At 33.4% G+C, this 26,123-nt stretch overlaps 1 protein-coding gene across 1 annotated transcript in view; it reads right to left on the minus strand.

Moving 5' to 3' along the window:
* Positions 1-2,910: 2,910 nt before the first annotated feature.
* Positions 2,911-26,123, minus strand: part of LOC108721575 (cadherin EGF LAG seven-pass G-type receptor 1) — a 67,440-nt gene continuing 44,227 nt past the window's right edge. The window contains exons 4-8 of the mRNA XM_018446193.1: positions 9,419-9,678; positions 6,385-6,486; positions 5,806-5,992; positions 4,210-4,296; positions 2,911-3,306 (exon numbers count right to left, since the gene is read on the minus strand). Of these exons, the coding sequence (XP_018301695.1) occupies positions 3,250-3,306; positions 4,210-4,296; positions 5,806-5,992; positions 6,385-6,486; positions 9,419-9,678 (693 nt within the window). The 3' untranslated portion in view covers positions 2,911-3,249. The remainder of the gene's footprint in view (positions 3,307-4,209; positions 4,297-5,805; positions 5,993-6,384; positions 6,487-9,418; positions 9,679-26,123) is intronic.

Consider the following 26,123-nt stretch of genomic DNA (forward strand, 5'->3'; position numbering starts at 1 on the left):
TACTGAATGCGTAATCATCATTCTTAGCAAGTTTCCAACGATTATCCATTGAATTATTGATACATATGAAGAGCTGCGGTTATCCCACTGTCGCAATTATTATGATTGTTCCTCATTATTCATCGACTGACAGAAACCTCCCTGTCGCGAGATAGACGTCGATTAATCGCGCGACTCTCGAAGTCCGATTCGACGAGCCATCCTCCTCTCGTCGATGTTGTGTACACAGCAGTTCGCGAACGTGTATCGATCAAGCAAACCTTCCAGGGACGAAATTTCGGACAAACGATCTCATACGTCCGGTATTCAGCGCTCGACGCTTAGAAAATTCAAGGACGTTATTCAACACTGATATGTCGGCATACATTGAGTATCGTGTTTCACTCGCTCGTGTCTCTCGTTCGCCAACGAAACCAGCGGATCAAACGCCCGAGCAAGTCAACAGCGTTTCATTCTCTCAACCCTCCTCATATTTATCTTCACAGTGTTTTGATATGCAGTCGCTAAACAGACGCACGCCAATCGTACGCCATCAGCTACGCGAATTGGAGCTCAGAAAAGGAATTTACATCTAGTCCGAGATTTTGATTAATTCAATGACTTAAAACACAGACTAACTATCGTAATCGCTAAATGTATTTATTACGACGTTGACTGTTAATATATATTTAAAAAATTTGTTATCTCTAACAAATACCTAAACATTCATTTTCTCTTGTAATGGAACATTTTCAATCGTCACTCTTATCAAGAATTAAAGTAATATTTCTATATTTTCTCCAAGTATATATAAACTCTTCTCGTTTATCTTACCCGTTTTTATATATAATATATACACACACATTTTAATCAAATGTCGATGCTCGTAGCGCGCCCAATTTATACACTGCTTTCGTCCTTGATTAGATGCTATTCAGAGGAAAGAAACGATGGCGTTCGAATGCTTTCCTCGCTCATGAAATAAGAGTAATAGATATCGATGCATCACCAACGCCACGCCATGGCACGGTGGTTTTAGTCCGCCGCCACATTTGTTGGAGCATCGTGAGACGGAAGAAAGCTAACCCTTCGATCGATTGATCACTGGACCCTCTTTCCCATCCCCCAGTTAAAAGGAGTCTCCTAAACACAAGGGGACACGAGAGTCCGAGGTAAATCGCGTAAACGACCGATGCGACATCGGTGCCTTCTATCAGAGTTCTCTATTCACTTCAATTCGTTCAACACTTCATCCCTTAAGTGATCTCAACAAATTGAATTACGATATACGACGTCACTTCACGCCTGTGGTATTCATCATCGCGAGAAAGTCAATGGTTAATGGCAATCGCGATGACGGTCCAACCTATATATCGTTCGTCCTAGTTTCGAGAGATCCAGAAAATTGATATGAAACCATATAACCTTTCCTGTTGCACATTAAAATTCTATTGTAGAGAGCCGGAAGACTGGATTAATCCCTCACGGGACAATCTGGCGGATCTGGGTCACGTTTAAAAAGAAAAATAATTTTATCCTCGCTCGAACTATGATCGTATTTACGCAAATTCGCGATATTTAATATCAAATGTTAAAAATTTACAAAAATTCGTCGAAAGAGTTTTATTTAAAATTGAAAACTAAAATTTTCTCTGGGAAAAATATTTTAGATATACAATAATATCCAAGCGATATTTCCTTTTGTATATTTAACTCTATATATGTATTTATTTCATTAGTAATCTTTATAATAGGAAAATGTATTTACGTATATATGTATCGGGATAAAATATGTTATTTCAATGTAATGTGAAGAATTATAGTATTACAACAAATGTTGAATTCAGCAACGATACTGCGACTGATCAAATTCCGAGAAAAGTTACATTACGATAATAATTATATGATTGCATATTAATTACGTTTCTGGATCGCAAATTGAATGTATGGTTCCGTTAGGAACCATACACTGAAAATAATTAAGGTAACGATTATTTGTTATGGACAGAATTATATATACAGTTATAGCATATTTAATATGATATGCATATCACATCAGGGATGATTGTAACGTATTACCTATTGTGTATTTCCCGCTGTTTGCGCTTTTCACTACAGTAATCATTCATCATATCCGTATTAAATTATCTCCCACATTATAACATTACGCAACATCATACAGAATCGACTTGCAGCATATGATTAGGATTACAGAGACGTGCGATTCGAGTCTCGTAAACTAGTCGCAGCTTGAATGCGCGTTCAAGATTAAAATTCATTATAATCAATCTCTCTTAAATTAGGCATATAGGCATTTAGGATACATAAGCAACTTGAGAAATTTTCAAGAATTAATCATTGATTTGAATCCATATGTTTCCTTACTGGTTCTTAATTAAGCATACGCAGAAATAATTAATAATATCGTGAGAGACGTAATCTGCTGAACTATATTTAATCCTCCGAGTTTTTAACATCATTTTGAAAACTTTGAAAAGTTGAAGTTTATAATTTGCTTTCTTATTTGAAAAGTTTGATTCTTTTTTACTTTATTTTTCTGAAACTTACGTTAAGCGTAGTAGTTATAATCCGTTGTTCGAGAATTTATCGAGATTTGTATAACGTAATAAATAATAGATTGCATAATGAAACATCAAAATTAGAATCCTTTCCAAGCCTCACGTAGAACAATTAATAATTACAGTCGATGAATGGATTAATGCAGCTTGTGCGTGCAAAAGGACTCAAATTCCAAACCTTTCGAGACTCTCAGAACAATTGCGATTCAATAATATGACCAGAGCGAGAATTATATTGAACTGTAATGCGGCGTATATATCTGTCTCTACAATGACTATTATGAATCGTCAAAAGTAATAATTCAGATTATTATAACAAATCAGATTATTATAACAATATGTGAGCAATAGAAAGTATAATTTTACACATTTTCTATTTTCTTCTTTTGTATATCTCAATTCCAATTTCCACAAATTACAAGTTTTCTGGAAGTTTCCTACCTATCTCAGACAACGAAAAGGTGTCGTGCTGCGAGATGGTTGAAGCTATCGAGGCTGAAACTGAAATCGCACGTCACGGACCAGGAAAATCCTGGTCACAGAAAGAAACGTGGGAGAAAAAGTTAGGAGAAAAATGTCAGCACATTTTCGATGTAAAAATAGTTATAGCTCGCAACGAAAGAGAGACACCAGCCGTCGCCACTCGTTGGTTTTCCTCTTCGTTTCCTGTCCGTTCCGTTCCGAAGATCGCCTAAACCGGATCAGGCGCAGGTGCAAGCAGTTGCATGCTACTGCTCGACTTTGCAATCTGCAACGTTAACGTCAGGTCGCACATCGAAAACCCTGTGTCTAGGCAAACTAAGTGCATGTTTCAGCCACATAAATAGCAAAAGTGGAAGAATTTCTATTGTCAATAATAAAACTAGTTACCAACAATATATACATCCTGGTATATTCTAAAATTATATAATGTTAAATTCTTAAATAAAATTTTTATTATTGAAATAACTTATTTTGTTATTGAGATAAAGGAGAGGAAACATAAAGATCGGGATATTTGCTTAAGGTCGAAGTAGTCAAATTGTAGGTTTTTTGAATATCAGACGCTGATGCGATAAATAAATCCAGACATCTCAATAAACCGAGGTGGAGGATTGGGTAACCAAAATAAGGAGCAGAAGGAACGACAGTTTAATTCAGTCTGACCTGGAAAACGAGGACGCACCACAATCCGGATTAAATTATTTGCTTTGAAAGATCTTTCTCGATGAAAAGAGGTAAGCTGGAAGGTCAGACACGCGTATTTTTGACTCGAGAAATTTGTAGCCGCTATTAACCTATTAAAACTCATTAATTCTTTCGAACTTCGTAGAAAGCCACAAAGCTTTTAGCTATCTGTATTCATTAACTCTAAATCAACGTATATCTATCAGAAATATTTGCGGAAACTTTTGAGATATTAAAAAAAGAATTAAAAATTTTCGAGTCGTATTATCTTGGGCAGTCAAAAAAGACAGCGATAATTAAAATTGATAAAGATTAATGAATCATTTGTCAAAATAAATTTTTCACAAAGTAGTACGAAACAACTACCATAAGTATAGAAACCACGAGTATAGAAACAGAAAAAGCAGCAGGCAATTGGACTATCAAGGAAGGGATTTATCGATAGACTAGTTGGAAGAAATAAAACTTTCAACGAAGTTCGTACCTGATGTTCCGGATGCTTGTGCGATTTTCTGGCGTAGACTTTCAGGACCCTGCAGTTACACGCGACGGAAAGTGCCACTGCTGATCCCTGTGTAGCATCATATAATTATCATGTGCATAATAGAATAGCTAGATAAAGCTGTATCATCGATTTACACGCCTAAGAAACATGGCTAATTAATTTTTTTTTAATAATAGAAAAGCTTGAGATTTGTATTCAGTAGAAAAACATCTGTTCTAAATTTTTATCTTTACGAATGGCAAAAGAGTGTATGATAAGATATTTAAAACAAATCTCTAATTATGTATATAGACAGATTTACTTTCTAAAAAGTTACAAACGTTTTGAATTCTTAAATGTCATTGACAAAGGAGAGAAAGACAAGAAATGAGGAGCCAAGGAGAAAAAAATATATACAATATTAAAAATATAATTTAAGTAAGTGAACCGTTTGATTTTTAAAAGTAAAAAAACTAGAGATTTAAAAAAATCGTCCAAAAACTGTCCCAAAGTCTCGACCACAATTGAAAAAACTATAAAAGATAGGAGCTAAGGAACGAACGGAAGAAAAGACGAACATGACAAGGTGAGAGAATGGAATCGGACGCAGAGTGGGTAAAGTAAGAAGAGAGATCAGCACGTCTTCTACACTTTGATCGCGAAAAGCTCCCGCTGTTGAAAAACATTCGACTCCGCAAACTCGACTCGTAGGAAGAAATATGGAAGCACGCTATATATATATATATATATACACACATACATATATTGTACATATATATAAAGAGAGAGAGAGAGAGAGAAGTACGTTGAAAAGCCGTTTACGCTTGATGCAAAATCGAACGCAGGGACGGAAGTTCTTCGAAGAGCTTACCGGAAAAGGGTAAGGGAAAGAGATTCCGCGCGTTCCTGCATTCGCTTCTTTATGCGCGGCGCGATGCTGAGCGTCGTCAAGAACTCGACCGAGATCTCTCAATGTTGGAATTGAAGTCGGTGTAATATTGGTGCCATCGTCAGCGAATACCGAACCGCATGATAATTGGTATATTTGCATTTACAAGAAATCAAATTAAATTTCAAATTTGTTGAGATAAATTGTGATCGAACGATGAAGAGAGAGTGTGGTCTGAATAATGGTCCGAATAATGGTCTGCGTGATGGTCTGTGCACACATAATGGCTTCAAATAATGGCTCGAATAATAGTTCAAATAATGGCCCGAATAACGGTCTCGGAGATGATCCATAAAAATATCTAATATTAAAAATGTGTAATATTCAGTTCATCAATTTTTGAATCTAAAGAAATCAGACGTGACAAAAACGTGTCACTCCCAGGGGGGATTAATGATTTCTCATCTTTCAACGTCTGCCTTTATAACGCGCACTCGTATATTCGTATAGTGCCATAATCCATCGAAATTGCGGCGGAAATATTGCGGTCGTATGGTACATCGTTAGGAAAGGAGCACTGGGAGAGAAATAGCACATCGGTGAATCTTCCACCTCCGAGACTCTTTTTGTACCGCATATTTCGCCTACGTACTTGACGAAGGGAAATGGTCCGTATATTTTTTGCTGCGTATTTTTCCTTTACATACCTGAAAAGAATGTCCCGTGCAGAAAACCGCCCATAGGAAGGGAATTTTCCAGACTCTGGATGCCACCCCGCAGCCGGCCACCACACCGACGATCAGACTGACCTTCAGGAAGAGCATCAATTGCAACGCCCGCCTCCTCTTCATCTTCTCGCGTTGTTTTATCTCGAGTTGCATGCTGCACGTGTACCTGCATGTGTACGAGCGTCTTACGCGATGTGTAAATCCACGAACGAGAAAGAGGGACACGTGAAACTTTCGGGTCGAGATAATTCAGAAAAACAAAGTTTGAAATTACGAGAATGAAAATGTACGAGTTACCTTAAGAATAATAAACTGTGTACAATCCGCAACTTTTACGCGTAAAAAAAAACGCATAAAAAGTTGGAGTCCGTTAATGAAAACGAAAAAGTTGGAATTATATTATAGAAGCGCGAGCGCGCATCAGATTGTACTTTATAAAAAAATATATTTTTTAGAAAATCTATTTAGTTATTAAATTAATATTTTAGATCGTAATATTAGATGATAATAAAAGGATGTCCATACCGTGACACGATCGTAATAAAGAGATGTCCATACCTTGATACAATCGCAGCCTTGACGAGGTAGTAACCGGAAATTACTAGCAGGAGGACGACTGGTACACCGTACGCGTAAACTGTTGCCGTGGCTCCTAGAAACCTATAAAATCAATAAGAGTAAAAGATTAAATAACCGTAAATAAATTAATAAGGAGGATACGTAACACAGAATTTATTTGTATAACACATGTTTATATTAATTTTATCATATATTTAATTAATACGATAAATGTAATAAAAAATCATCAAAAGGTTGGAAAAAGATATTGTTGTATTTAATATAATTCTCGCTCTGGTCATTAAATATTATTTGAGTTACTATTGTTCTCACAATCAAAGAGCTAGAATTTCAGTTCTATTAAAATATTGCATAAAAATTCACTCCAACGTTGCAATTCTCATGAAACAGGAGAAACATGAAGAAAGATGACGGAAATATTTATCAGCTGCCGTTTATTAAGTCTCACCCAAGGTTTCACCTATAAATCGCACTTGCGAATACGCGAAGGGAATATCCAAAATCTCGTCGCTTTCTTCGGCGAAAAACAGATTGGGTCAAAGAGCGAGTGTCTACAAAATGCGCGATTTTATCGGGATTCCGATGATATCGAATACCCATTTTCAACACTCGCCTACTTTGCACATGTCGGCAGTTCGATTTTTATACACGTTGCACGAAAGAAATATTTCCTGCCATTTATTTTTCTTGATTACATCTCGGATATTCGCAATCAGACGAGATGAAACTGTAACGAATGAAAACAACTTTTTTCTCGAGAACATCCGAATTGAAACTGTCGTAGAAAAAAAATTAAATAAAATCGATGCAATTGTTATTAAATACCGTAGTAGTAACTAACAATGTATATGATAATAATAATAATATACAGAATGATTTGAAAGTTGAAAATTGAAATTATTTCTAATCATTTTTAATTTATGTAGTACGGAAACACTTCTTTTTTCAGTGAACGATATTATAATACTAATATTTTTTACTTCGAAAGACTTTAATTCCATTTCCTCTTTTCTTAAATCTTTTCATTTCTTTTTAATACCTGTAACAATGGAATTGTTACGTTGAACTGAAATTATTACGAGTGCTATTATTGATCTTGCTACAACTACACCACCTATTTTCTGGAAACCACCGAGAGATTAAGTCAGATTAGATCCTTAATTCCAACGTCAACAATCTTAAATTATAACAAAGAGAAAAAGGAAAAATACGTGAATGAATCTAGGAAGCTGAATACGCTATGTAAATGAATTTTTGCGGAAGAAAATTGCTTTCATGATAACAGCGTTGCTGAATGTAATAAAAATTCTTAATGATATACTTTATCATGAATTAATATTAAAATCATTTTCATTAACTTTAAGGAATTTTAACATGCTTAATTTTCTTTTTCTTCTGAAACATTCATTTGAAATATTAATATTTTCATGTATGATTGCTTATATGAAGCAAAAAAGAGAAATATCTATTTTTAAAGTATTATATTTATAAAATAAAATCGATCTATGTATATATACATATATAAAGTCTAAATATTTAAAAACAACTAAGATGTAAATTTTTACAAAAAATATATAACTGAATTGGCCAAAAATTTATAATAGGAAATGTGTTCCGTAAAATATTCGGTATAATTAATATTAATTTAATGTTATAAACACATAATAAATATCTTGGAATTTATAATTTTACGAGGGATGTAAAGAAAAATCGCGTATCTATATCTACACGTGATGATACAAGATATACATGCTTGTATCGAAATACCTTGCTTTGAGAAATAGCAAAGATCTCATTCAGCTTCGGTATTCCGGTTTGTCGTCGTCGAGCGAATCTGATTTAACGAAAATTGGTCGTTCGACAAAATTTCGCCGCGGGATAGAGGCAGATGGCAAGAAAAGAAAGAGAAAGCATGAGGAACAGTGGGACTCTGAAAATAAATAAAATAAATGATCTGCGCTGTATACACGCGACATTCCTCCGGAGGACGTTTTCGTTTCTCCCTCATCCAATATCTCGACGATAGTTCGAGCATAGAAAAAGAACTCCAGCGCTCTTCACGTCTCCACCTACCCTTCGTTGGCAACCCCCAGCGAATAAAGTGGGTCGCAGCAGCGGAACGCGAGTGCACGACGGAATGTGCATATTAGGAACAGAGAGCTGCATTAACTCACGCTCTCACGAAGAGAGACGCAAATGCCTGGTAATTTTCACGGTGCGGTAAGTTTTATCCGACAGGGAAAACGATTTTCTCTTGACCGAGAACAGATGGAACAAACTAACAAATCACTCTGTGTGAACCGAGTAGATAAATATAAAATGTAACTACTAATGAAGTGCTTTATTTCCGTTATTTTAATTTCGTCAAATTTAATAAGAGTTATCACGATTAAAATAATGTACAGCTGTTAAATTGTAATATATTATTCTTTACATCGAATAATCAATATAATATTATGCTTTTAGTATTTATTCTATTGTTAAATTGTCGCAAATGTTAAATAGAACTGAAAATAAATATTTCAAGATCAGTACAAACCTAATTCAACACGTGCGTAAAAAGTAAGTGAAAGAATAAAGTGTAGGAACGATATAAAAGAGTCCAAATTCTCTTATTTTATGAAAATGCAAAATGAACCGTGTCAAAAAGTTTCAGATCACCGAATAAATATGAAAGTAAAACTGAACTAACGAAAAAGTTCAAGCTAATAATTTAATTTAAAAAATACTATGTATTTAACATTACAAGTAGTTAACAAGTCTTCTTTCAAGACTTTGACATTATAAAAAAAATTGTTTCATAAAAATTTTAAGAGCAATTAATTATTAAATTATATTATAATTTCATACTGGTAACCTTGTTATCATATCTTTCCTTATTTTGATATTGTATTTAATTTGCAGTAAATCAAGCGTACAATACAAAAATAATTGAAAACAAATCTCAGATTAATAAAAAATTTTTAATTATATATATAACATCTCTCAACTTGTTTGATAGCTAGAATCTTACCAGCAATTGAAGGGAGTGAGATCAACGACATCCCAGAAATTGCGATTTTCATGACTCTGCAAAAGAGCCGCCGATACGAGACTGATCAACGGCGCGCCCCAGGCAAACAGGCTGTATTTCATATACGTTGGCGGGTCGTCGCGACGCGGCAGCGACGCCACGGTAGCGTACAGATGATGACACATCGCCGCCAACCAGCAGACCACCGATACCCGAAGATACTGCAGACTCAGACCGAGCGAAATGCAGAGTTCCGAATCCTGAAAATCAAATAATGAACATCATTGTAATCGATGTCTGCAAAGGTCCGTTATCTTTAGAATAAAAGTCAACGTTCTTTATGACGCAGACAGAGACCTTCAGTCGCTCATAATAATCCAGAAACTGGTTGAAACTTTAATTTAATGAAACGCTACAATTTATTCGCGATTAAAGCAATGCAATTAATATATAATTAATATTTATGTGTTTGAAAAAATACGTACGTAAATATAAAGATGAAATTAATTCTAGATTATCAGAAAAACATTCTATAATAATATGAATATTACAACGCGCGCGTATGCGCGTCTGAGTCATCAAACTGGCCAGACTGATTATATGTACTCGTATGTACATTATATGTAACTGAATTATAATATAAAAATAAAATTTTAGAGTTGACATTAATTTTGATCATTTTCCATGTTACTAATGCAAAAATTAAAATAAATTTCATTCTTAATTAAAAAAGATATAAATATAACGAAAATGAATCAGTGTATCGAATGGCGAATGGCATAAGGCATTGATCATATCTTTTCACTCGATTTATGAGTAGAGTGGATCATGAATTTCATAGGTATATACGAACGGAACCGTCTAGCAATATTTTTTAGCGCAGATAAACGTCATTGTCAATTTGTTCCATGATGAACGGTGAGTATATGAGTAATTCAGGATAGTAGTCTAAACGGCACAACTATGAATATATAGTCAGCGAATTATTCACGCTGAAAATCCCACAATGCCAGTCGATATATTTGCGTGCAATATCACAAAATAATCGATCAATACCGACGTTAACAAACACGCCATTGATTCGCTAATTTATGGAACAGGCCGTATTGGATAAATAGCGTGGCATTAGTATTATTGTGTAGTAATGATGTATGAAAGCTCTTAATATCCTCGTTGTAATACCTTCACAGCTAAAATAATTTCCCGCAACAGCTATGTAAAACACACACACACACACACATACCATGAAATTTGGTTCAAAATAAACTTCTCTCGATTTCACGCAATCCGTTTAACGTCGTTATAATATGAAATAATAGCTAACATGTTATTGTAACCAATTTGAAAGCTAAATAATTACAATTAATTGTTATCCCACAATAATTCAGGTCAGAACATGGGTCTTTTTCAGGAACCGAAACAATAAAATTAAACATAAATATAAAGAACGCCAATAATCGATCAAAGTTAGATGTTATGAATATATAATACATATTCTTAATTTTTTAATTTAATTATCTAATCTGAGATGTGACTATGCGCCGAAACGTTCGAACATTCCTGTATATGAAATAATCTCCCCTAAATTAATTTAGTAAAAAACTTATTGCGAAAAATATTACCTCAGCCAGGAAATAAAATTAAATTAATAGAATAGAATTTCTGGAAATAGAATTTATCTTTTGATAAGAAATTTGATGAAATGAAAAATTAAATAAAAAATTTGGAATTACAACACTTCAATCAAATTAGACGTGATTTTTATTTTTAGATAATATTTTATTTTTATAGATAAATATTGAAATAAATTTATGATAATTTTGCTATGTAAACTTAAAATCTGTGATAATTTTCTCATTAAGATATGTATATATTCCAGTATAAATTTGGATCATCATTATGCGACGGATTGCTGCAACATCCTACATTTTCTCTTGTAATTAAAATGAATTGACAAGAGTCTCTTCAAGGTGTGTGTGTGTGTGTGTGTGTGTATATATATATAAAATCAGTATTCATTTTTAACAAATAAACTATTTGCTGCAACGTGACGCTAAAAGAGAAATCGCTGCGGACTTTCTCGTATTAAACGATACTCCGTCGCATACGATACTTCTCTCGTCGATACACGGTCGCAACAATCGTACGTGCTCGCGCATCGAAACGGAAATGGAAATAAATTGGTGAGTGCGCGCGGATGCCTTTCTGGAATTCGCAGCTCACGCCTGGATACAAAGGGCCAGTCTGCAAAGCGAAATTGCATCGAGCGAACCAACGATTTACGTCAGAGGACAGATTTTACATGGACATACGTCTTCAAACGATATTCCTCTGCAATTCTTGCGCACCATTAAACCCTCCGCCGTGCCGTCCCATTTTCATCTTATTCAGATCGGCCGTCGAATAACATTTAGAATGTCAACTAAATTCGTACATCACTCGTATCCAAGTATAAAATAAAATTAGAATTTTAATTAAAGCGCAAAAGTAAAATGCACTGACTTTAAATAAACCATTTTACATCAAAACAATTTTTTATCGTATGCAATTTTTTTCGCGAATTGGTAATCACTATTCGATTGTTATTCTATCCAAGAGTCTCCTTTCCAACAGATGAAAAATATTTTCTACGTGAAACATAAAATTTAATTCTGCATTTACGCGAACGATTGAACTGTGCATGAGCAAAATCAAATTATGTTATTAGTATTTCGGGCAAAATACCGCAGCGAAGTAATATAACACAGTTTATCTTCGCTTTCTCGAGTCTCGATATACGAGAACTCTCTTAGGGAATTTCGTTATAACGCGAATTCGTAACACATACGAAACTCACCGCGATGTAAAGTTTCAAGTTATTTCTCCCGGTTGTCGGGCAACATTCTTATTCGACCAAATTTTCGTTTCGGAATTCAATAAACTCTTGTGCCAGTCCTCGAGAATTATTTCACGAAGGATACAATTCAAACAGTAGTTTCGAGACAGAAGTTGCGGTACGCATGCAACCGCAGTTATTGTTGTCGCAATTTAATTTGACTCAATAATATCACCAAGTTGCGGCATGACGAATCATTCTTACAACAACACGACCGCGCTGAAATGAATTCTCGCACATAATGAAACAACATTCGTCTCCCCGAGAATCGTGTTATTGTTGCCGGCGTGAAACATTAACGAACTAGTTTCATATGGTTGCAGCTGCGAAAATGTCAGAAACGTTGCTGGAAATAATTTCCGAAATGTCGACTGGAGCGTACAATTCCAGTCATAGTTGTGTTTGCCGCCGTAAAGTGGAGGAATCTGGCCTTATTGAATGGCGCCATCTTGTGAGGAAAAATGTTTTATTGCGGGTGTCGGGAAGCTAACGTGGGCTTCCGGATCGCGTTAATGAGGTTAACGATGAAAAGAGACTTGAATTTCAAACTGGCAACGGTATCGAGTTAAATGAAAGACACGACTGTAACGGTGTGTAACTCGAGTATGGAGTCTAACATATCAATGGTATGAAACACACATGTCGCGAAATATCACTTTCTCAAAAATATTTTTCGCAAATGCATATGGCATAGTAATGTTACCGTAAAAACATTTTTTTCCCGTAAAACAAATATTTTTATAAAAAATAAAATCTTTCGGGCAAAAATGTTACCTCAGGCAAAATTTTGCCCTGTAATTTTACCTGTTGCAATTTTCAACCTTCAATTATCCGTTAAATCTATTAAATCAACAATAATAGCTATTAGTTATCATGTATAAATATCATTATAGTTTAAATGATATTACATTAAATGTTATATGAGTAAAAATCAACGAGAGAATTATTTTTTTATGTGTCTCGACAATTGATAGCATGAGAATTAAATTACAGACCTAAACTTTAAAATATGCACGAAGTTTTGAAAATGTGATAAAATAGCAATGTCATTTTTTTTCTATTTTGCAGTTCCACGATGAGTGTTTTATTTGTACCTTTACCACTGAAATCATTCTTTTCTCTTTTCGCGCAAATCACCGTGGCTTTCGACGAGTTCGCGTAAAATCCAGATAGACTGAACTAGTCTATTGAAATCCCCAATTGATCGAACAAAGTATTCTAGATGGGATTAAAAAAAATATCGAAGAGAGGATAAAAAATCTTTTAAAGAATCCTGAATTATTTAAAGCTGCGTTATTTAAAGTGCGTCACACGCATGATAGTAAAAGAGACGGTCGAAAAGCATGTGAAAGCTCGACTTGGTCGTCTTTCAGTACGTGAGTAATCTTTGGATTATCCTCGTGTCTGAGGGCTACATAGGATGTTGGACGATAAGATTTGATCTCGTCCTCAACGAAAATCGATTCCTCTCTGAAATGACTTCAGAAAAGAAGATTATGGATAGAAGCCTATAGATATTAATTAAACGCGCATATTCGTATCATATATTTTAATGCTATAGAAATATAGACATAAATAATTTTTCTAAATTGAATATATTATAAAATATATTTAAAAATATAATAAAAAATAAATTATAATTGTATATTTGTAACAAAACATATTTCATCTCTGCAGATCGTAAGTTAAAATAAAAGCCATCGATGTTTCGATATTTTTATTTAGAAAAAATTCGCAGCGAATTGGTCAAACGATTCGTATCAATTCGAGAAATAGTGATCATTCATCAGAATGTTTTATCTAGTGTGTGGAATTATCGTGAGATTTTAACGGCTGCATTGCCACGAGTACCGTTTTGCCGTTTCGTCGCAACTGTAATTGGCAAAGTTTTTATTTCGCAGTACGAGTTGCCCATTTATTAAAAACGGGTAAAACGATATTACTGTCCGTTTCCAAATCCTCTAATTCCTCTATTTAAAATTGAACATAGTACAGATTATAATATTTCTCACTGATGTAAAATATTGGAAATGGTCTTTCCAGGAATTTTTACGAACAATGTATGAAAGATGATTGATATTACTTTTGATCAACTAAATAATACAACTACTAATTTAAGTAAATAATAAAAGATAATTAAATTTTATCTAAATTTTTTACAATACGTTATTCATTATAATTTAAATAATAATTTTATTTAAACAATATTTTAAAAAATTGAGATAAAAATAAATAGAGGGAAACTATATGCTAGCACATAAAGCTTATAAAACGATGAAAAATTAATAAAGGCCGAAAAAAGGAGGGTTTAAAATTTAGATTTGAAAAAATGTACGTTTCTCAAATTTTATCTCTTCTCGATAGTAGCCGCTGAAAGAAAAAAACCGATAGAGCTTTCGCCTGATTCCATTGCCTGCGTAAGGAAATAAATTACTATCTCTGAATCTTCAATTTCGCATATTCGCAGATAAAATACGGATAAGGGAAAGATGTCCTTTCCGCGCGAGGACTTTTCATCGCGCGACGATCTCAATCTCGAGAGGGTACAGATGGATATATGTGATCGATGTAAGCCGTGTCTCTCCTGACGAGGATTATAGGGAAGTTAATATTGGAAATGTAAGCCGCCTTGCAAACCCCGTGTATCATGCTTTCGAGAATCGAATACGTGATATTTTTTGGCGAGTAGAAAGCTCTAGTTATATGTACAGGTTTTAACAGCTGTACTCTTTCACAGGAAGAGAACAATGTCTGCTTCTATAAAGTAACAACAATTGTGTTTTCAACTTTCAATTGACAATTTTTAAACTCTCAACTCGTGAATTTTATTTGCCTGCAAAAGAGATAACAGAAAACGTAGAAGCCTGTTGACTAAGAATATAACTCTGGTAATAAAAAAAATGGAGTTTCCAATTTTAAGAAAGAAAGAACAGATATATTTTCAATATTAAATTTGCAAAATTAATTTTTTATCAGAACAAGATCTACTAAAATTTTCATCTTATTTTTTTTTTGGTGCGTGTATGCGTTTATAGAACTATTACTTTCTTGACTCAAGTTGTATTGATCGAAAGAAATACAAGAACCTTCGAGTTACGGTGATAGAAAATCCAGCTTTTATTTCGTACGTGTATATCTGAGGGCCATTAGGAAAATATGCGGGAGCATAGAAAGCGCAAAAACAAAGGAATTTATTCTTTGTCCTACAACAAAAACGCAAAATGTCGTTTTCCTTCCTCTTCCCTTACCCTCTATTTTTCTGTCTCCTTCATACAAAATACTTCGATACGTGTTTCACATACGAAAAGCGACCGGATGTTTCCCTTCACATCAGTATTGTGTTTTCACGATGGTCTCGTTAAAGAGGATTTTGCGCGCGACGGACGAAACGCGTTTTCCCTCAGGAATGTATCAATAAACGAATAATGTGCAATTTAAAGAACAAACTTCTTTTACGTTAGCGATTAAAAAAATGAAATCTATACAAAATTTTATTTAAATAAAAAAACTTAATAAGAACTTTCTAGCAAAATTTTATTTATTTATATAATATAAATCACTATATTATGAGTTATTGTGCAATAAAAAATTATGATAATATATATAAATTCTAATATAAAATTTTTAGACTATAAAAACATTATTTACATCGTATAATAAATATATAATAGCTCTGGAAAATGGGTTAATTGTGTTATTCAACATTCTTTGTTTTTCACTATACGTGTTGCTTTTTTCGTGCAAGAATTTTTCGCTTATCCACAGGGAGTTGCAAATTATCGTATTACAACGTTCTCAGTACTCGTCCGAAACAAATTGGTTTTCCTCTATATTGCACTATCCTCGTCGGCAGTGTCTGCGTGCGCATGTGTTTAATAATAAGAATTAACAGTTTCGCTTCGACTCCGGAATACCGGGTAATAAGATTTTCGAATATAAATTAGCCCAACAGACTTTCATGTAACAACTCGCCTAAATGAAAGCAACCGAAAATCTAATCTTCCGTATTACGCTTATATTTTCTTTCCCACCAAAAAATTGTAAGGAATCTTTCGAGTTAACATAAATATCCTTTCCTATAGAAAAAAAGACCAAATTTGGACCATTTTTCAATGAAGGAAAAAAAGTAAATGTATTCAAGTTCCAGAAAAGGATTTTGCGCGTTGAATAACAAGTTCCAGAATGCTAAAAAATTTTTTCATTCTTTAAGACTTTCTTTCTAAGTTTCACCGTTGATATAAGGATTCAATTCATTTCCCGATATTCAGAGACAATGACGTTGCATCATTAACTTTTCGATAAAAAAAGGGAAAGAAGATTTATGCGCGAATAAAAATCACGGCGCGAATATAAAACTGCAACGAAAGATTAATGAGATCTCTGAGACTGACGATTTTTCTACATCGATGTCGCCGTCACCGGTTATTAAGTTCGTTCGCGCGGTCATAAATAATTTTCCGATCTCTGGGATTACGCGGGTCCACGTCGTGATTCATTATACCGTCGGGAAGCGGGAATTTACTTGACGGTAGTTACTCGCAGAAGCGAGTACATGTGTAGTAAGAAACATCGGAAAAACACTCTTGGTGGAGCGCGCCACGCTTGATTATCATCCGCGTGGTTTCCAATTTTGCTTCTACACCTATGAACAAACTCGTTACATTCAAAAACTTTACGATTAAAAAGCTGGAATCTACGGTGACGCTTTTCCGAAATTGAAAAAGAAACGGATCGCATTGGCCTTTAAATACAAAAACTTTTTCTATTCTACAAAGGAGCAATCTCGTTCTTTTTTCCCGGAAAGATATCCTTAGAAAGAAAACATTCTCTACTTGCGTAACGAGAAATTCCTTAAAGAATCTTACCGTATAGAAAGAAAATATTTATTTCTATATACAACTTTTCAACCATGAAACGAAAAAGGTTTGCGAAAAGGTTTTCGTAAAAGCAAAGAATCTTTTGCAAAACAATTCTTGAGAATGATATTTTCATATATGTATAAAATACTTTAAATTCAATGAACAATTGAAAAATTGTGTACAAACCGCCGATATAAATTTCAGATGTATAATTGTTGAAATTCTGAAAGTTGTTAACGTTGTTAAAATATCGATAATCGATTGTAAAAATGCAAAAGGCATAAAAATGTGAATATTGAATCAAAAGAATAATTTTCCGCAGCGAATGTATTTGCGGATGTTCGCAAACAAAAAAACTGACCGGAATAAATACAGAGAGAGAATAAACGAGAGCGTGGAAAACATGAATATTCTGCGGGGATAATGAAACACGCGCGGAGAGAACGTGTAACACACACTTTACGAAAAAAAGAACACCACCCACGATTCCACTGCGATGCGCTCGCATTAGCGATAACAAAATCAATAAAGCGTGTCACACGCGCAACTCGGACACTGTCGCGTAGTAAAGAAAAGGAAAAAAAAGAGAAAAAAAATGGCGCTGTCGATATACAATCGAAGAACAGTAGCGGCTTATTTTGAAATCAATTATTCTCGAAAGCTCAATTGTGTTTGCGTATACCTTAACGAACACTTTTATCTCGCCGTCTCCTCCTACTTTTATGACGTAAGTAGAATTGATTGCGCTATACAAACTTCGTGACAATGTCTACGAATTATCAAAGTTTTCATAATCGTAGAGAGTCTGTCGATTATTCAAAATCTTGATTTAATTTAGTTTCCAGCTGAACAATATTATTGTCGCACTTACAATACTGAAGCAGTATGAAAAGTTTAATTATATTGTAAACTTTATCCATCTCGGAATATAGTTTTCTTATTAAAGAGTTTAACCCCTCTCTGTAATTATTAGTTTTAAAATCAATTCACGTTCGCTGAATACGAATTTTTCAATAGAGCCGCTGGAATATTATTATCCGCAGCTTTTATATGAAACAAAAATTGCGCAACTGGGAATTAAATATGGCTCTCATTTTGCAACCCGTAAACAGCGCATATATATGAAAGAACAAAAGTTTCACTGTAGGATGCACAAATTTATGTTCCCGTTATGATAACCCGAGCTTTGGAGAACTTTTTAATGTAAGCTTATCCGAGATAGATGGTAATGCTCGGCGATCCTTTTGCATGCAATCCACGAACCGATTCGCATTTACAACGACGAAAACCGTTCTCCAATAAGAAAAGAATTTATCTCAATAGTTTATTGTAATTCTTGTAAACGACATGTCTATCGCGATGTATCAATCAAATTTGTATTCTCTGATATTATATTTGTAAGACTGAACATATATACTGAAGTTGAATATTCATAACTATAATATTTAAAAACTTACATACAATTAATTCATTAAATTATATTAAATGTAATGTGTGTAATAATCTCTGTAATATCTATTAACACTAAAAGTGCTCAATGATCATTATTGACTATTTTTTAGATTAATATCTTATTTCTTATATCTATAAAAGATAGGATTCTGAAATATTTTTCATCATTTTATCATTTACTTTCAAACTAATTTATTCGTTTAATCCTTTCAGTGAGTAAGAAACATTGGTACTTTTAGTATTAAAATAAGTAATAAGAGATAATCCTATATTTATTTGTATATTTATATTTAATTGTATATTTACAAACTAAAATTATATATATTAACAATTATACATATATAATATTGCAACATGGTTTTGATGAAAAGTATCTAAAAATTTAATTAAATACAAATCTGAAAATAATTTTTTTGAACTATCAAAATAATTATGTAGGACATTCCAGCTGATTGCAAGAATATCCAATTTTTATTCAATATGCTTGAGTTTCCTATATAATTATTTTGCTAATGCAACAAAATTATTTTCAGATTTGTATCTAGTTAAATGTTTCTAGTTAAATATTTCAGCAAAATAATTCTTTCTGGATAAACATATTAAATTATAGCTTATCATTATAAACAACTTTATAGGAGGCAAATCGATCGCAGCGACTAGATGGATTATGTGTTATGTAATCCAGATAATGAGGTGACGAGATCTCTAGAGATGATATCGGAAATACGAACCGCGAGCATATATTGCGAAACATGATATATCGATGATTGCGAATTAACCGTTTCATCCACCCGGCATTGCGTTTGATCGGATGAACAGCGGAAATGGACACCGGAAAAAGACCGTTGCAACCAGAATTGCGGTGAGAGAAAGAGAGAATGAGAGACCGAACTTCTCTCCTGATGAAGCAATTAGCTTGCCTGTTAAAAGCATCTCTCATACCAAACGACTCAGGTCGCGGTGTATCAATTAATCCACATTATCGGCCAGACTCGTATCTGCGACGCTTTTTAACGCAACTCGAGAACAAAGCGCGGTTTCAGGAATAAAGCTCCGGCTTTACTTCTGAAATCTCTGTCATTGAATTGGCAGCTTATCCGCAAGTGAATTCTGGAATTACATGGGTCATCACGTATCGTAATCATTTCGACAGCGCGATTCGAAGGCCCTAAAAATTTTATAGTAAACAAATTTTTTATTGGATAATACACCTATTATATAAACAACGAAAAGCCTTACGTAGAAAATGTCCAGACTCTTCATTAAGTTAATAATACCAATATATAAAAGAATATTAGAAATTTTAAATATTGAATATTATACAAAACTGTATTTAAAAAAGTATGTATTTTTTGCATAGTTTGATGATTAACGATAGAAATATAATGTTTTTTAAAAGAAAAATTTCGTATTTCAGCTACTTGTATTATTAATTATATCGTACCAGAAAATACTGGACGCAATTTGAGCATTGAATCAGAAGCTGAATAAAAAATTGAGTCACAGCACTTCACTAAATCTCTCAAGAAGAGGATAAGATAACCAGAAGAAGCTAGGCGGTGCGATTTATAGCGTGGCACAGTTACCGATATACCTTCGTACGGGGATAAATTGATTTGCGGACGTAAAAATATCCTCTCGATGAAGTCACCTGCTAATTAAAGGGCCGTCGTCTCGTCTGCCACGACCAGAACCTAAACGGAGCAGTGAGTGTATGAGAGTAAATGAGCCCTCATCTATTAATTATCGATTAATTACCACCGAGCACGTGCTTCCGCACGAGCTGAATCATCGACGACGATGTGGTTAAAAAACGTAAATGTCCTCGATAAAGGTTGTCGACTTAAACATGTCTCTCTCTCTCTCTCTCTCTCTCTTTTCCTATGATGCAGGGCACCTCTCAAGAAACGATAAAGTAGCACACACCGCTCCTTTATTATTTATATAAAGAGCAATAAACAAAGAGCTAACGTAAAGGTATCTCAGACACTAAGATCTTAATTAATAATGTAAATAATAAATTTAAAATACATTTTTCTTTACCAAAAATGTCAAGAAAGATTATTATACTTACTGAAGTTTTTATTATTGCGTGTATATCTTTGTTACTAACAATTCGTCAAACTGAAAATTCTTCACTGAAAATTCTAATTTTGACGTAACTTTGCATGCATGACAGGAATTATAATTATTATTTTATCACGATTCTTACGAGTAATGCTTATTTCTTCAATTATGAAATATTCGTAATACTTTTATATTATTGCAATTTTATATTATTATAATATGTTATAAATTAACTCATATATTATAAATTTAGAGGCATACATAAATCTATATATATATATATATATCCTATTTTATGTAGGACTTGTCTATAAATTATATAAAATTGATAGAACGTGCATCAAGCTAAAGATCGCTTGATAATTTGATTAATATTCAATCATCAATAAATTCAGTAACAACTTTCTGAACGCGTTTGTTTGTATTACATAAATAATTTCTGTAATTGTATATGGATAATTATGTAACTCTGTTATGTAAATAAAATTATTTGTAGATATATCGTCAATACTTAGACACATACTTGGAATAAATATCGTAAATTTCAATAATATGATTTAGCTTTTTTCATGTTATGCTACGTTAAAAGATAATTTTCATATGTTGAAAAAATCCAAAGCAATAAAATCATACATTTTGTATTCTTTTTTATAATTTTTTGTATTATATTGTATTGTATTATATGTATAATATATGTATATTACTTAATAATTTATATTCTTCTCTAACACAAATTCTTTGTATATACATAAATTAAAAATATAAAATATAAAAAGTATATATACATCAAAAGAAAAAGCATGAAAAGTGGTAAAATGATTTTATAAGAGTTAGTTGGTTTTTATTGAATAAAATAACCTCTATGAAAAGGGATATAAATTTATCCCTTAAATTGTTTTTATATCATACACAATAAAAAATTTAAATGCATTTATTTACTCTATTTACATGTATGCACTCTTGTTAAAATCATAATTTCCGGACTATTAAATTTTCCTTTGTATCTTACGTTAAAATTTTGTCAAAGTAAAATCCATGGAATTGAAACATATAATTTTCCTTTTCCTTATTTTACTAGCTAAAATTAAAATTAGTGAATTTATAAATGTCTCGTTACTTTTAGTCAGAATGTTTATTTTTAAATTCCAAATATAATATCGAACATATAGCAATTTTCTTTCTATGTCAAATTGAGAACTCCGTGACACTCACAACCCGTTAAAAGCTATCTCTTTACAACGCAGCATCACCTCTCGCAAACGTTTTCGCAACAATATCGCGCGAATGAATTTTTTGTGACGTTGTTGACGACCATAAAATGAGATTTCGATGGAAACGAACTTTCTGACACACGCGAGATCGTTTGTGAATACATATGCTGCGACTTTTGCGCCGATCATTTTCATTTTTGTAGTGAATATTTATCGTAGTGACGTTAAAAAATCGCCACTACTCGGAAAGTAGAACAGGCTGATGTAAAATATTCCTAAAATATACGATGGCGATGTCTTAACTAGCTTTATCCATGTACTTATTTTTGTATTTACTCTAAATTTTATGCTGAATTTTACATAATAATCTTATACAATTTTTTTAAAAATTATAAATATACATGTACATTTTTAAAAACAATAACTGTATATATATATATATATTATTTTATAAAATATATTATATATAATATATATATATAATATGTATATTTTGTAGAGAGTAACAAATATAAGTAATTTTATAAAAAAGACATCGTCCGAAATTATGAAAATCTTCAGACGCATAGTTATAAAAATGGTAGCAAGGATAAGCGATGAGGAGCGTTTCTGCAACGCCACTGTTGCATTAACTAGCCGGTGTACTCGGTGCACTGGCGCGATCACTGAAGGGTGTAATAAAGAAAGAGATGGGAAAGTTTCGATGAAGGAGAGCGGAACGTCGTGAACCACCTTACAGGCGAGACGTGACCGCGCAAGAATGTAAGTCGCCGTAAAAAAGCGGTCGTTACGATGAAACGAAGCAAGAAACCTTCGCGCACCATCGAGGTAATGCACGAGATACTTGGACGAGATCGTGTGCATTTATGAATATGTACAGACTGTACATTACACGTGTTTGAATAAATTCATTTTCAGACACAGATTTCATCGAGAATCAGTTCTTTTTCTTAATCGCTTAATCGGATGCTATTTTTCAAGACAATTCTGAAACATTAGTGTAAAATATCTACAATAATTTAATGTATCAGATATTTAAAGATGTTGGAACAAGATATGCGTGTACACTTCTTACTTATGCAGTCTTAAATTCTTAGTGAAAAATCTTCTTTATATAGTGAATATTATACACTATAAAATCGTATAGTGAATATTATAATAGACCATATACGTACAGCACTATCTAGAAAAGCCATAATATTTGAATAAATGGCTTATTTATTCGACTATAGTGACAAATCCAAGATGTATGACTCGCATAACACGAATCATTTGAGTAAAATTCAAATATTACATTGCATGAGTTTACTGTCATACTTAAAAATCGTACAATTTAACAATTATTATTATTATCAATTAATCGCGATAGCTTAGACTGGAGTGTTATTTTTCAATTATTTTAAAGATTTAACAAAAAGTAAAAATAATTCATAGATATCCAACGATGTTTTGTAACAACACACCACACACACACACACACACACACACACACACACACACACACACACGAGTATATATACAAATATAGTGACACATAATAAAAATCCTTGACGTCTTTATTAATTCGTACAGCTCGCCAGTTCAGAAAGCGCGTCTACTGCAATGCGGATTTTCAGTACAATTTTGCCACGTACAATTCACGTAAACGATGGAAACACGGGGGAAAAAAGCGACTCGCGTTAGGCGCAAATTGGGCGAACTTTAGATATATGGATATCGAAAAAACAGCGAGTTTCAAAAAATATCGCGAGTGAAAGAGATGAGTTTTATTTACACTGTACCAATCACGCAACTACGAAACCGCGACCAATTATCTCGGCATGAATACCGTTTCAAACGTTTGCTTGCGATTGAAATTTTTTGTTGTTCGTCAGAAAGCACTTTCGGCAACTTGGTTTATTTACCTTCAAAATGAGAATACGATATTCAGCAAAAGCATTCTTAACATGAATGCGAAATCAAATGAAATGTATGGAATAAACACAATGTATGGAAGAGACGCAAGAAGAAAATAGATTTTCGTGGCAGCGCAAATTGCAGAGAGACGTGAAAATATGAACATTCTATTGATAATCATAATAGATGTAGACAGAATCGATTGCTTTGGTAATAAAAACGATTTAAAATCGATTTATAATTTTTAAAGACGTGAACTCGTAAATTTGTAATTTATTTACCAAGGAGGTTGAAATCTTTTTATCACATTTTATCGCAAAGTCCGAATCGAATCCACTCATATGACATATTTCTGATAACAGTCCCGTATATTTTATCGTGCAATAAAAATACATGCACCCTTTAAATCGCCCACATAACCGCATCGCGTTTTACAACGCGATTCTCCTGTAATTTTTCGCGCGCCCACCGTGAGATGCATATGGAGGTGTCAGTCAGCCAATCGTTAAATTGCAGGCGTGCCGACAGGCCCTTATTGTTAAAAATCCCTGGCAACAAAGCTCGGTGTAATCGATAACTGGCGCGGATAACAAGGCTACGCGTTTCGCGCCCCTGACACGTCGCGCGTCGGTGAGAAAATGCACCGACGTATAATGCAACAATGCAACGCTTTGTTTCTGAATAACAATAATAAGCATGAATAGTACTGCGGGGATCACATTCCTCGATTAGATTCTAGCTAAATCAAATTTAATTGAATTTTAACTCAATCGTTAAAAAAAACGTATAAATGTAGATGCATTTATCGGAGTAAATCATTTTAATTAAAATGAACGTAAACACAATTGGAAACAAGGAGAACACTGAGAGAAAGGATTTTGTTAGTTTAACAAGCCACCAGTTATACCTTTAACAAGTGATCGGTAAATATGTGACAACAAAATTGATGTGATTGCTACTAATCTGCTATACCAACTAATTATTAGTAATAGAAGCAAACTATATAGAACCTATAAACCTATCTTTTGGATAGACTTTAGGATCGTTTACCATAGATGATCGTGGGATCTTAAGTCGTAGGAAACTGATCAAATATAGGGAGAATACTTGACTAGAATTGGTCAATTTTTCTTACGATTTGAGATCCTACGACCATCTACGCCTTCTATATATATATATATATATGAGCCTTTTATTTGCTAGCGATACTATTAATTATTTGTTACATTGACGAATGAGAAATAATTAATTTGCAATAGTAACTAATCGATCGTTTTCTTAACAAATATCATATTTGTTTTCCCTTGATTTGTTCCTATAATAAAATCATTTCTCTTAGTGAGCTTTTATCTCGCGAAAAATACTTCAACGCGATCTATTTTTTCATCCTTTCTTTTTCTTTGAAATTCAAGATAGAATTTCGGAGAGTTTCAAATCATTCAACAGTTCTGAAAATGGAGCAATAGTATTTAATGAGGTTAAAAGGATCGCAGTCATAGAAGATATGTTCGCCATCGAGGGAAAACTTACGTTACCATAAATTATGCAGCGAGATCCGCACGATTTTCGCAGGCCATTATCTAAGATCGACGGAGCTTGCGTGGGAGTTTAGGGCAAAAGTTACATTTAGGTCGTGGCTTTAATTCGTATTCTAAAGGTAGGAGGGAGAAGGGATACGTGATTGATTTCCTATTCTGATCAGTAATTTTATTTTGCTCGGCATCGAGAAGAGCAAGTTGATCTAAGAGCTTCATTACCGTTCGTAAGTTGCCGCCGCTTTGTCTCTCGACCATTTTCGCGCTTAATTAAAAACTACTCAGTGGAACCGGTAGAGATCCTCGTTAGTCTTTTCACGCAGTCTCAAAATAGAGAAAAGAAAGAGAGGGAGGAAACTTCGTTGAAACTTATTTCGTGCCAGCTGATTCTCTTCTTCAATATCAAATAATAATACTACATGATTATCATATATATATAATACTTTTGGAGTGCTAATATGTATATGTATGTCTACAGAGTAAATAATTCAGAAGTAAAATAAAAATTTTAAATAACTGTTATTTTGTAATGCATGGATAAAATGAGATTAATTAACACTAATTTTTCATTAATCTTAATTGTTGTATTATTTCATTAAATTTAATTCTTAAGTAGGAAATCTTCATATTCGCACATATATTGTGTTTTATTTTCTTTTCCTTCTTGAAAAGTTTTGCCTTTGCCAGATACACCTATATCGTTCGAGTTATCGAGCAAATTCGAATCAGTGATCTCCCAGGAGAAGCAACTTAGTTTTCCGACAGGACGCGAGTTTCCTCAGTCGGTATATAGCAGTTGCATTTCCATTT

This window comes from Mycetomoellerius zeteki, unplaced genomic scaffold, assembly GCF_001594055.1.
Source record: "Mycetomoellerius zeteki isolate Tzet28-1 unplaced genomic scaffold, Tzet1.0 scaffold174, whole genome shotgun sequence".
NCBI lineage: Eukaryota > Metazoa > Arthropoda > Insecta > Hymenoptera > Formicidae > Mycetomoellerius > Mycetomoellerius zeteki.